This window comes from Sinocyclocheilus anshuiensis, unplaced genomic scaffold, assembly GCF_001515605.1.
Source record: "Sinocyclocheilus anshuiensis isolate Anshui unplaced genomic scaffold, SAMN03320099.WGS_v1.1 scaffold400, whole genome shotgun sequence".
Taxonomy (NCBI): domain Eukaryota; kingdom Metazoa; phylum Chordata; class Actinopteri; order Cypriniformes; family Cyprinidae; genus Sinocyclocheilus; species Sinocyclocheilus anshuiensis.
This window is the reverse complement of record NW_015554084.1, coordinates 619,189-632,684: the sequence shown is the minus strand read 5'-3', so window position 1 is coordinate 632,684 and position 13,496 is coordinate 619,189. Positions and strand designations below refer to the sequence as shown.

The 13,496-nt window shown below is 38.1% G+C and overlaps 2 protein-coding genes across 3 annotated transcripts in view; one reads left to right on the top strand and one right to left on the bottom strand.

Moving 5' to 3' along the window:
* LOC107669140 (angiopoietin-related protein 1-like) overlaps window positions 1–5,851 on the bottom strand; it is a 22,956-nt gene extending 17,105 nt beyond the window's left edge. Inside the window, exon 1 of one of the 2 annotated variants that reach the window (XM_016461261.1) lies at window positions 5,582–5,851. The gene's annotated coding sequence lies outside the window, so the exon portion shown is untranslated. The remainder of the gene's footprint in view (window positions 1–5,581) is intronic. The other variant, XM_016461262.1, reaches the window with a different exon arrangement.
* The window catches only part of LOC107669131 (ras-specific guanine nucleotide-releasing factor RalGPS2-like), a 60,143-nt gene that overhangs the window by 31,125 nt on the left and 15,522 nt on the right, over window positions 1–13,496 (top strand). Inside the window, exons 3-6 of the mRNA XM_016461252.1 lie at window positions 9,138–9,275; window positions 9,355–9,445; window positions 10,094–10,164; window positions 10,431–10,572. Coding sequence (XP_016316738.1) covers window positions 9,138–9,275; window positions 9,355–9,445; window positions 10,094–10,164; window positions 10,431–10,572 — 442 coding nt within the window. The remainder of the gene's footprint in view (window positions 1–9,137; window positions 9,276–9,354; window positions 9,446–10,093; window positions 10,165–10,430; window positions 10,573–13,496) is intronic.

Genomic DNA, 13,496 nt, shown 5'->3' with positions numbered 1-13,496 from the left:
TTATATAGCCAGATGCCCCGCCCATTCTGGCGGGCTTCGTCGCCATAGGCTCGTGCAGCTCAGCTGCCGCGCCATTGGTTAGTTTTTTAAAGCCCTGCACGAACCAATGGCCGTGCAGTTTCACTGCGTGAATGAAATAGGCTTCAGTTCAGGAGAAAAAAGGCTTTTTCCCATATGCGTCTTAAGCAAGACGCAGTACTCGTTCCCGTATCTCAGGGAACCGAGGTTACGTTAGTAACCGAGTACGTTATATTCAATTTATCTGTTTTTCTTGAAAGAGAATGTATTTCCCATTTTAATATAGGATTCCACATCTGGCTGTCAGACTTTCCCAAGATGACGGCGGTAAACACGTAGACACACTTCAGAAATATTCCATAATGAGAGAGAAAAAAGACAAAAGAGGAAAACAACATGAGAAATGGGCAGAAGGGAACAGCACTTAGGGTGACAAAGGGCTGTAATGAATTTGTTAGGTTGTGTAGGCAGAACAGCTGGAATCAGAAGCTTGGAAAGTAAAAAGTCTGAAGAGAATTCTCGTTCTGCTGTTGTTCTTGAAATTTCTACTATTGGGACAACATGAGAAAAAGATGACTACACAAACAGCAGCTTTCTGTTATTATCGTAAGCCTGTACAAGAAATGCGTCACACATGGACTCTGGTTTTCAGCATGGTATTAGTTTGTAGCGTTGCTCAACATTTTGAGTTCAGAAAACCAGGAACCGTCAACATATGATACACTCTTATTCAATCAGGAGGAAGTGCTGACAAAATTAGAAAAATGGAAGAAGAGCATAAGAGCAAGGTAGGAGGAAAAAGAGGTCATAGGAGATTGGAAAACATGCCCCAAGTTGCGTTTTGTAACTCCATCCTTCCATCCCAGAGAAATTAATGTTGGCAGAATAGAGACCAACAGGGCATGATGTAATAAATTTATGATGTGAGATCTGGGCATGTGGGAACTTTAATTGATTTTGGAGCCCACAGCTAAAGAAAAGAGAGAACAGGAAAAAGAAGCAGTTTTGTCCTAGAGAATGCAGCTTTTCACTGAACGTGGTTTGGAAGGCTCAGGCCTTGGTCCTCATCGCCACCCACAAGCCCTTTTTAAAGCCTCTCAGAAGCTTTATTCCACTCAAAACTTGCTAAAAGTGTGGGAACACGCACGTCATGAGAGACAAAGCAGAACTTTTTTCTCCAGTTTGCTTGTGTAAAGCTAAATCAGCCGTGAGGGATGATCACACTAGGCGTGTTTCCATTACAAATTTGCGCAAAACTTTGGCGACATTTTATAAATGTCGATAAAAAAAAAAATAATTCAGTTCAGCTGTAAAGCAGCTCAAAAAAAGACAAACATAAAGAGTCATTATTCAGATCAATTTGATTACACTTTGATTCACAGTGTCGTTTTGTCCACCCTATTACTTATATGCAGTCGTTGCACTGATCTTGCCTTCTAAGTACCTCACATGTCCATCTGGATACTATCTGCATTGTAAATGAACTAAAGTACTGCACTGCTGTGCAGGAGAAAGTTTACCCAAAAAGGAAAATCCTGTCATCATATACTTTCCCTCATGCATTTCCAAACCTGTATCCGTTTTTTTTTATTCTTCCATAGAACACAAAGAAATATATTCTGTGAAATGTTTCAGTGTTTTTGCCCATACAATGAAAGTGGATTTTTTTTTAACCTCCATATTATGGGCATAAAAAAAAAACGTATTGTGAATTCTTAAAACTGGTGAAATTTGAAGCTTGCATAGGTACAACTCAAAAAGCTAAAAAGAGAAACATCACTGTTATAATTCAAGATGTAATGACATAAAATGTATGACATTTCAGCCCTGGGGGTAACTAGTCATTCAAACCTTGTTTTTGCCAACTTTTGCACTTCTTCTCTATCCTCCGCAAATGCCCCTCTGGATAATACAGTACCTCTGCATTGAAAATGAACTAATGTACTGTACACAGCCACAGGTGCAACACTGTTATTATATAGATTCCAACTCAAAGAAATCTGTCATCCGTTTCTTAGGATGGTGTTGTGTATCCTTGCTCAAGAAATGACAAGAACCAACCAGAGCAAAGCAAATATTGCATGCAGAAAATTTAAGGCCGCATTTACACTGCAGTTCTTGATGCCCAATTCCACTTTCTGGACTGTAGCCGATTTTTTTCTGATGACTAGCTTATATTTTCTTTTAAAAGTGACCTATATCCGATATCTGCATTTACACTATACACTTGGCAAAACAATCCATGGTTGGGGGAGAAATCGATTTAACCTGCGGTCTAAAAAACTTGAGAGCAGCTACGTATGAGGTGTTTTTTGGAGGTTATAGTGCTTTCAAGAATGATCATGTGACTTTTACGCATGCCAAGTTAGCTGTAAATGAAAAAAAATAAATAAAAAATTTCCATTGCAGTTTTGCTAAATATTTATTTTTCGCATTGCCTGAAAAACCACCTCATGCGAGCGCAAAAACTTTTTTGCGATATATGGGCGTTTTTGCGAAATTTACGTGTTTCCATTAGGTGTATTTTCAATTCGCAATTTCAATTTGCGCAGTTTGAAGGGTAATGGAAACGCGCCTACTGACAGCACTGACAAAGCGACTGTAAAGTCAATCACTCGCAGTGAGGGATGGTGATTTGAGATGATATGAGCATCAGAGACGACTTGCAGTGGAACAAAGTTGCGCAGAGTCAGTGGCAGATAAGAATATTCACATAAAAAGAAATAAACTCAGATAAAAACACATGGTCAAAGTTCCTCAGAAATGCACTCTTTCAAAAATGTTCATACCATTTTCAAAAAAAATTGACTTTTGAAGACTGAAATGTCATGTGGTGTAACCAGCAAAAAGTAAAGTTCCGTACCCACTGTATGTATATCTATATATATACTGTATATATATATAAATTTTTTTTTTTACAAATATTAGTAATTCTAAATTTTTAAGTAACTTTTTTTATGAGTCACACCACATAACATTTTACTATCCTGTACTAACCTTGTCTTGTCATTAAAAGGTCAGATGATCTAACATTTTAAAATACTTATTGACCTTTTTTCTTTTCATGTTGGTTGCACCACATGACTTTTATCAAAATGCATATTAATTTTGATGACCCTTAGTTGAACACAGCAGTCAAGTGACATTACTAGCAACCAACTGTAAGACTCTGTGACCTTCAACAAGTATACAATCCATCACACTTTCCAGCAACCCTGTTTCTTCATCTCTTCTTTCCAGCAAATCTGTTGCATCTCTGTGCGTGCAAGTAAGCCCACATATTACCAAAGACACAGTGGCAGATGCTAGAAAAGCATTACCTGTTCCAGCCTGAAGAGAGAATTACTGCAGCTGAACAGATTAATGAGTAATTAATCTTATAATTATAATCTGTAATTAATCTGCTTTTTCCTGCAAAGCTTTATGAGAACGCGAATGCAAATTCACTTTATTCCCAAATCTCTAAATCGCTCTCTCTCATTTAGCTTGGATCTATATGTGTGTATCTGCAAAAGGCCAGAAGTCATCTCCACATGATTCTAATTACCTTAGTGGCACAGATGAGAACAAGCAATGCTTGATTTTTTTGTTTTAACCTGTTGAAAGGAAGACGATAAACAGAGCGCTCTTAGAAAGAGAAACAATGTTGGCTCTTATCTGTGTTACGTACTACTACTACTACTTTTTCTTAATCTCAATTTTCTGCAATTAGCCCAGATGACATTCAAACTTCTTTTATAGACAATTTTTAGATGTGCTGTATATTATTGGATATTTTTAATAAAGAAAATAAATTTCAGAAATTCTTCAATTGGCATTGCTGGAATGTTTGCACACACTAATATTTCCTTCATGAAATGCAAATCTAGTTGTAGAATCAGTTACCAAAGGTTCTGCTGCCAGAAATGATTTGAAAAAATGCTTGAGAATTCATGTGTTGCATTTTCCATTTGATGTTTTTTAAACGAATGATCTAACAGCCACAAATATGTATCTGGATACATTTATAGAAGGCCGTGACACACGAACATCCGTTGAATATAAACAATGCCAGCCTTAGGCCCTTATTTACTGAGCACATTCAGCTGTCACATCTTCAGTTCATATATTTCATGCACTTTCCAAAATCAGTGTCTTTCTAAAATGTTCCTTGTACAGAGTTTCATTTTTGGAAGAGGCAGGTATTAATGCAATGAGTGTGAAAGACAAAAAGACGGAGTCGTACTGGAAATTTAAGACGTTTCACATGTGCTACAGGTGAACCATGTGCCAACACTTCAGTACGGAATGTTCTCTGAAGAGTAATGACATGGAAATTCGTCCAGGAGCAGCTTCTTTTTCAATGAGCGTATTTTAGTGAGCTTTATGACTCTCGGAGGAAACATACGTTTTTCTAACCTTTCACATTTCAGCCATTTGGTTTGGTTTCGCTATTATGGTTATCTTCATAATGTGTTCACACAGGACACTCGCAGTTTTTGTTGTCACATGATGCACGTAAAGATCATGTCCTCTGTGAACATCTCTTACACAGTAGTGTTAATCGTTTTTGTGGCCATTTATTGCGGCTTTATTGGCAACATTTGGTTTTGCTCAATTTGCATCTACTGGTGCTGTTCATGTGTGTCTGACAGTAGCAGGGCACTATGGGTAATGGTGCCACAACTAGGTTTGTGATTAGCCTTCTGTCAAATCAGAGAGAAGTGTGTGTGTGCACAACGTGATAATGTAGACATTTCTACATGAGGAAGTGGTTAGTGTAAAACGACCTTCTGTCTTGGAAGGTTTGTTTTCTTTAAAACCAATATTTTATGAATAGAGTCCCTTATCCCCTACAGAATGGTACATAGACGCTCAGTGGACCAGATTCCCAAGAGCTTCAGCCAGAGAAACCATGAGGATCACCAGGCAACCAAGAAACATCTACAACATTCTACAATATAATCCACAAACCACAGTCCTCAAAATAAGACAGAATCCACAAAATACAGCCTTCGTAGTACAAGAAAAGCCACAAGACACAACCCACAGAGTGGCCGACACTGTTTTAGATAGCACAGTGGAAATCTCTGAGAGTATCGGGCTCCGAACGTGCTGAGAGAGCAGCTCTTAACCAAGCAAACAAACACACCCATCCAGATGCATTTGCCCCCTTCTGCATGACCTTAAAGTGGACCAGAAAACACCCATCTCTTTTTGTGAAAAGCAAACAAACAGAATAAGAGGCGCAGTTCTGGGTAATTTTCTGCCTTTGATGTTTTTCCTACTTCCCTGCATTGGATTATGAAGGAACACAGAAGTAATCCAATGCAAACTCTCAGAATGACCCTTGACCAGACCGCTTGGCCCACCCGTACCCTAGCTGAGCGCACAGGGCAGCAGCTGGAGGAATTTGTTCAGAAAACCAAAAACAGAGCAGCGAACGTACAGGTGGTGGCATGTGCCAAACAAAGACGAAGGAGAACTTCCAGCTGCTGACAGATTGAGGGATGAAGAGTGAAATATCAGAGAAATTACATGAAGAAAAAGCATAACAATTGAGTGAAGAACTTGCAACTTTTACCCAGGTGTCTTCTGACCTTTGTTCTCAGTTGGGGTCCACCGGTCCTTGGCGTCTTCTGTGATTCCTTATTCTCCCAGTGGCTCTCTAAAAGTCCTTAAAGCTGCACACATCTCTTGTATCTCCTCCTCCTCCTCAAAGCTCCTGTGGTATCGGATCCCCAGTGTCCAGGACCCTGCTCAGCCCAGTAGCGAGCTCCTGTCCAAGGGTTCACGAGATCTGGGGCAGTGGCATGGTTCAGCCTTCAGCTGCTTTCTGGAGACTGAGGAACTCTCGGACAGCAACTCTAGTTTTTCACGAAGGTTGGGGGAGGGAGGGGTGGACGGAGGGAATTGGGACCTGATTTTTTTTCCCCTCTCTCTTCCTTTTCTCCTTTTTGGAGGGAAGGGCCTAACCCCTCCTCTGATGTAACGGGTGCTGAAATAGAGACAGAATAACTCGACCCCTTCTAAAATTTCACCTCCCATCAAATCTCTCATTCTTCAGAGGAGGAGGAGGAGGGGAGATCTCTCTGAACACAGGGAGAATAGGCTTGCAGTCTATGTGGAGACGGAGAGGACTGCTTTCGCTTAGAGCCCAGCAGCACGGGACTCCACCGTTCCTTCCTGTGGTCTCGCTAGACGCACATGCTTTCAGCAGTCCTGAGGACGGCACAAGTTGAATAGATAGTGATCTTCCCACGCATGTCTCTAAGATGTTTGTTCAAAATGGAACAAGGAAACTGAGGATCATTTGGACAGGATGTGGAGCATGTGTTTGAACAATCTGCCCAGTGACACCAGAATGTCCTTCCCTTGTTTTCTTGTGTAAATTCACGATTGTTTGTGTGTTTGGCTCTCATCTGATCTCTGGAAAGCTCGAGATCCTTATAGGGATAGTTCACTCATCTGTGACTGACTGACTTCTGTGGAAGTCAAAGGAAAATTTTGAATCCACACAGTGAAAGTCAATGGGGTCCTGTGTTTGTTTGTTTGGACCTCATTGACTTCCATCGTATGGTCAAAAACAGTTGAAATGTTCTTCAAAAATCTTTTTGAAAGAAAGACATATAGGTTTGGAACAAGATAATGGTGAGTAAATGATCACAGTTTGTGTCTTTGGGTGAACTATCCCTTTAAGTACATTAAGGTTTCTTTGTGTTAGTTTTCCATTGCTAAAGGAATAGAGGTCTATGGGGGCGAGCCACTGAGCTGGAATAAATGTTAAAATAGACATGGTTTTGATTGTACAGCCTTAAAATGTAAACATATTACATGTGTTTACAGGAGACTAGTGTGATAAAATCGCTTTCTAACCTTGTCTATGTAACATTATATACAGTCTTTCAACTCATGTTATGAGCATGTAATGACAGTGAACTCTTTTTCATATAATACAAGCGATTTTTCCAGAAAGAGACTGTTTATATAAAATCCACTTGCATGAAAGTAACACATTAAACAGAAGTTCATCCCAGAACAGTAGTTGTATTGAAAAAGGACAATTTATAAGTTTACAGGTTAAATATATGCTCCACATTTCTACTTTCAATGACTCTAGAACACCTTGACTTTCATTGTATTTGCATTATTTTAAACACTATTTTTATTTGTTGTTACAAACTAAGGGACAGTTCGAACTTGTTTTCTATAATAATTGCCCGCAAGGAAGAATTAATTATTCTTTATGTAAACCATTTCATACTGAAATAAATGTTTCCCCCTCAACTGCGTAAATTTTTCCTTTATTTGTACAGTTTTCTCCCAGGTTATTGGTTTGAGCTCTGGTCAGTAGTAGTAGTTTGAGTTTGGCGTCTGTTTTATGTTGAGTTAGTGTGTGTGTGGGGGATCTGCAGAGGTGTTTAAATGGAAGTGTGATGCCTGAATGGCTCGACTTCACCCAATTAAATGAGGTGTTAAGGAAATGGACAGACGCCACCTGTCCAGTAGAGATTTTCTCCCGTTTTGCTTTCCCACAATAATATTTAGCTTGTGCCTGAGCTTTGTCTGACATTCACAAAGCAGCCATCTCTCTTCGAGATCTCTTTCAATTTACACATTGCATTGATGATAAAATTACATACACTACTGTCCAAAAATTTGGGGTCAGTAAGATTTTTGAAAGAAATCAGTACTTTTATTCAGCAAGGATTCATTCAGTTTCTCAGAAGTGACAGAAAAGACATTCACACTGTTACACAAGGTATCGGTTTCACATAAATGCAGTTCTTTCGAACTTTCTATTCATTAAAAAATCTTGGGAAATAATGTATCTGGTTTCCAGAAGAAAAAAAATATTATAATAACAAATAAGAAAACAACACAATTAACAATGATAAGAAATATTCTTTAGTATAGCATATTAGAATGATTTCTGAAGGATCTTGTGACAGAAGACGGGAGTAGCTATGTTGAAAATTCAGCTTTGCGTCACAGGAATAAATTACATTTTAAAATATATTAAAATAGAAAACAGTTTTTTCAAGATTGTAATATATTTTACAATATTACAGTTTTTTTTTTTTTGATCAAATAAATGCAGCCTTGATGAGCAAAAGATTGAGGGGGGAAAAATCTTTCCAACCCCAAACTTTTGAACAGTAGTATACGTATAGTGGGTTGAAATATGTTTTCTTATTATTTAAATATTTATTTAAAATTTTTGGTTAGTCATGATTATAATTGAGGATAATTTAGAGATCTTTGGCTGTCAATCACTTGATTGACTCCACCCACTCTACTTTCAATCGCAACTCTCAGTGTCCACCCACACTACAGCACAGTGTTCTGTGTTACTTATCTAATCATTATGTCATCGTAAGTTATTGAGGGATTCAGTCTGCTTTTATGTCAGTGTTGCTCTGCAGTGTGTCTGCTACGTTGTGTGTGCTGCAGGCTGTCTGACACAGGACTGTAATTCTTATCTTACCCCTGATTTCCTGAGATGCACAGTAATGATCATTTAAACAACGCTTACATTGCTCTCTCTTCCGTTGTCTGTTTTAAATCAGTCTGGATTCTGGGATTGATTTGTCTCTAATTATTTTCTGAATCTTTCATTTATCATGCCGTCATCAACAGGTACTGTTGTTTTTGGTGATCATCACAGATGTGATGCTCTGATGTAATGTCTGTAACGGACCGGAGCTTGTTTGCAGTCCCCAAGCTTATATCCTTAAGAGCATGCTGTCACAAACACGTATCATCAATATTCACACACTATCAGTTATATGCTGCCAAATGTTTCTCCAGAAGCTGCATATATTTCTTCCTAATGTAGATAGTTCCTGCACATAATGTTTCTCACTAATCCAAATATTTACTTGGTATGAAATAAGCGCTCTGTAGACGGGCCAGAAAAAGTCTGCAGACAGACAAGAATAGAACGAGAACAAATGATTTCTGATAGGAAAAGATAAATAAAGAGATATTGAGATAATGAAAATATTTAAAGCTTCAAACAAAATGAAAGAAGATTGTTGTAAAAATAATTAGTCCTAAAAATGGAAAATAAAAGACTTTCAGTTGCCATTTTGCTGTAGATTTTGTGGCCAAAAAATGACTTTCTTGTGTATTTGTAGGTATATATCTGTCTGATCTGACCTACATCGATTCGGCGTATCCCTCCACCGGCAGCATTCTGGAAAACGAACAGCGTTCCAACCTGATGAACAACATTCTGAGAATCATCTCAGACCTGCAGAGATCCGTTGAATATGGTGCGTATCACATTGCGTGTTTGTTTACTTCGGCAAATGAACAGAAGTAACAGTGAATTCATTTCTCCCTCTGCCTCAGATATCCCAGTATTGCCGCATGTCCAGAAGTATCTCAACTCTGTTCGCTACATTGAAGAGTTACAGAAGTTTGTGGAGGACGACAATTATAAGTGAGCAGGAGCTGCGTGTTTATTACATAATACACTACCAGTCAAAAGTTTGGAATAATTACGATTTTTGAATGTTTTTGAAAGAAGTGTCTTATTCTCACCATGACTGAATTTATTTGATGGAAAATGCAGTAAAAACAGTAATGTTATGAACGACACGTGAAATGGTTTCTATTTCCGTGATGTCACGGCTGGAACAACAACATACAAACTATGACAATGATAATCTCAGGTACTTATTATGTGCTTTATTAAATCCCAAAATTGTCTAATGTTAGTTTGAGTATCATTTTGCATGGCATTTATAGCCATAGTGAAAGCAACAACAGATAGTTTACGTCAGATCTCGAAAATAAATTAAAGCACACATGTACGTTAAAACTGCGAACTCAATGCGAACTGTGCTATTTGTCACTGGAATCTTGTCGCTTGTAGTTAGGACGAGGTGTAGTAATATTTCACAGTATTACTGTTTTTACTGTATTTTTAATCAAATAAATGCAGCCTTGGTGAGTATAAGAGACTTCTTTCACAAAAAAAACAAAAACAAATCTTTATTATTCCAAACTTCTGACCAGTAGTGTATGTTATGTTTTTAGTGTAAGTATTTTAGTTTGTAACTGAGACTCATGTTTGTATGTGTATCAGGTTGTCCCTAAAGATCGAGCCACCAGCTACCAGCACACCTCGCACCACTGCCTCTAGAGAGGACCTCACAGGTGAGAAACGCATGCGGCCCACACACACTGAAGCTAACCAGGCGTCGTGCCATACATCTCTTCTTAGTTGTTATCCTAACCAGATGCAGCCATGATGTGACAGCATTTCGTCAGGCGTTTGGATTTTATTTATGTTGCATCATGCTGGGTTTGCTCTGGCCACAGTTAAGTTCCAGTGGTTCAGATTTTCCCTCCCCAAAGCTGAAGACCTTCAATGTCACACGTTCTTGTTAATGATTAGTGTGTTCGCTGTTTTTGTGACACAGGTCCAGACACATCTGCGTCACCGTTATGTGGTCGTCGTGGTAATGTTGCTGAAGGTGCCCTGCCTAAAGTCCCGCCGACGCCACCTTCACCCCGGAACCTCATCACCTACGGACACAGGAAGTGCCACAGCCTCGGCTACAAGTGCGTTTGATTCCTATCCTCCGGTCATTTGTATACATCACCCACTCCTTTGTGTCTGAGTTTATTCTGTCTACTTCAGTACCTTTAGTCATACTTTGTGTTTATAGACAATAGTTGGAATTGGCTCAGTGAAGGTTTTCAGTGAAATAAAAGTCTTAAAGTCCTTCATCATGTTAGTTGTTTACTGAAAATTTGTGGAAACAATTGGCACTTAACACGAATAAGTAAAATATATAAATTACAAAGATATAAATTTCAAAACAAATGGTTAGTGAAATTTGGTGCTCAGAAATATGCATGTGTGTATTTATTTATTTATTTTAAATGCGGTGTTATTTAAATGAGGTTTCATTTACTAGTCAGTGAAACAAGGTGCTTTAAATCTATATATAGAGAGCTCATATTCCTGAGACTGACAATCAATTTTAGTTTATTATTTTGTTTTGTTTTGTTTTACTTAAACAGATAAAAATGTATTTAAAAAATAAGATGTTCATCTTGAAAGTCCCAGTTTTAAGGATTGTTGGAATTTTTTCTTTGCAAATTATTATGAATGATTGATTTTTAAAAAGGAAGTTAATTATTGAAAATAGTTTTACTACAATTTAATTAACATAAATTCAACAGAATTATGTCAAAATTGTGATGTTGTTTATTTGACTATACGAGCTAGGCCTGTATCGATATTGTGGCACGTGCGCTGCAGTGGACCGCGCTTAATTTGAATACAAGCACACCATTTAAAATGGAGTAGAAAAGTGTGAGGTTTCTAAAAAATTATTAATAGAGCATAATATAGGCTATAGCTAGGCTACAACAAGATTTAATCTGGCCGTAGAAGAACACAACTGGGTTGCCTGATATAAAGAGACGTAATCCCCGAAACAGAGCTTCACACTTGCGCAATACGGAAATATCTGCTAAGCGTGCTACTTATCTTTGTCAACCTGGCAACCATGTGCACGAGCTGTCTCTCCACTGTGGATAAACGCACTTGCGTTCTGAAAACACCGGTAAACTTGCAGTTTAGCGATCTCCACTTCAATATTTTATTCTCAGAAAAGTGTAATTCATCAAGTGTTTATTTATGAGAGAGAGAGAGAGGCTGTCTATGTATGAATTACCACCGTTTTGCCGCGTTTCTCTATTAATAGTGAAGCTGTGGCTTTAATTCCTTTAGAAACAACGTTACCAGCTCCTTGTTGAGAAAGATAACGTAGCTCTTGAGCGATTAAGCTATTTTATTTGATCAAATTGTGGGGCAGTGCTAAAAAACTTGTTGCTGAATATCTTTGCGCACATGCGTGCAACGTGATCTGTGTGAGTGACTGAGCGTGTGTGTGCGTTAGATACAGTGAATACAGCGCATTAGTTTAGAACGCTTCTCATTTTTATTTTTTAAATGTAGAGTGTGCGTTAATTTGTGCAATGATAACCTACCAGCAATGTTAAGATGATTTTTTAAAATATATTAATATGAGTACATTACAATATAAATTTATTAGAATGAGTACATTATTGTTTATGGGCTTAAAAACAAGATGCAAACAATCATAATATTGTACCTGGTGGGGAGTGCCCAATGTAAATATGAAACATATGCCATTACCTATATTGTACTGTGGTACAGTTATGGAGGCCCTTCATAATGCAGAGGTCAGCTCAGCTGCCTGCTCTGCCAATAGTTAGAAATGGCTCTATAGTATGCAGTGTTTAATAAACAGCTGTTTTACTAAATTCTGCTGAGGTGAAATTCAGTGCAGTCCTGTATTGTGATACGTATTGTATCGTGGCCTCTGTATCGGGATGCCTATCGTATCGTGACTTTGCTGGTGATACACAGCCCTATTGTTTATTGTTAGTCAAAAAGGTCAAGACCTGAGTTGGAATAGGCCAAAATCATACTTATGTACGATATTATTGGCAAGTGCCATTTATTTTCAGTGTTTTGTCTGACACCTTAACAGCAGCAGTACAATTTGGCATTGACTGAAATTTAGTTCTGTTCCTCACAGTCGATTTTCCGTTCAGGCTACAAATCTGAATGACTTGTTTCTCATGTCTTTCACCTCAATGCTTTGCTAGCTTTGTTTCATTAGTACAATTAATTGAAACACTCTAGCATAAAGCAGAAACTTCCTGAAAAAGATCTGCCTTATACAACCCCAATTCCAGAGAAGTTGGGACGTTTTGTAAAATGCAATAAAATCAAGAATCTGTGATTTGTTCATTCTCTTTAACTTTTATTTAATTGAAAAAAAATACAAATAAAAGATTTCCAAAGTTTTCACTGACCAACGTAAATGTTTTTTGTAAATATGAACAAATTTTGTTTTTAACAGCTGCAACACATTCCAAAAAAGTTGTGACTGAGGCAAAATAAAAGTGAAAAGGTTATAGAATATCCACATTAAATTGTTTTGAAACAGTTCACAGTTAGCAGGTGAATTGGTAATAGGTGAGGGATCATGTTAGGGTATAAAAGGAGCATCTCAGTCTTTGCAAGCAAAGCTGGATCATGGTTCATCACTTTGTGCCAAATTTCATGGGAGAAGTGTCAAACAAATCAAAAATCACATTTCGCAATGCAAAATTGCAAAGAATTTAGGTCTTTCACCAACTACCACACGTAATATTGTGAAAAGATTTAGGGAATCCAGAGAGATCACAGTACATGTAGGGCAAGGCAGGAAACCTCAGGTGAATGTGCTTGACCTTTGAGCCCTCAGATGGCATTGCATAAGAAACCGTCATGCTGCTGTGTTAAATATAGCCACATGGACTCAGGAGTACTTCAGAAAACTGCTGTCACTTAAAACAGTCTGCTGCTGCATCAAGAAATGCAACTTGATTCTCTGTTACACAAGGAGAAAGCTATACATCAATTCTATGCAGCGATGCCGCCGGGTTCTCTGGGCCAGAGC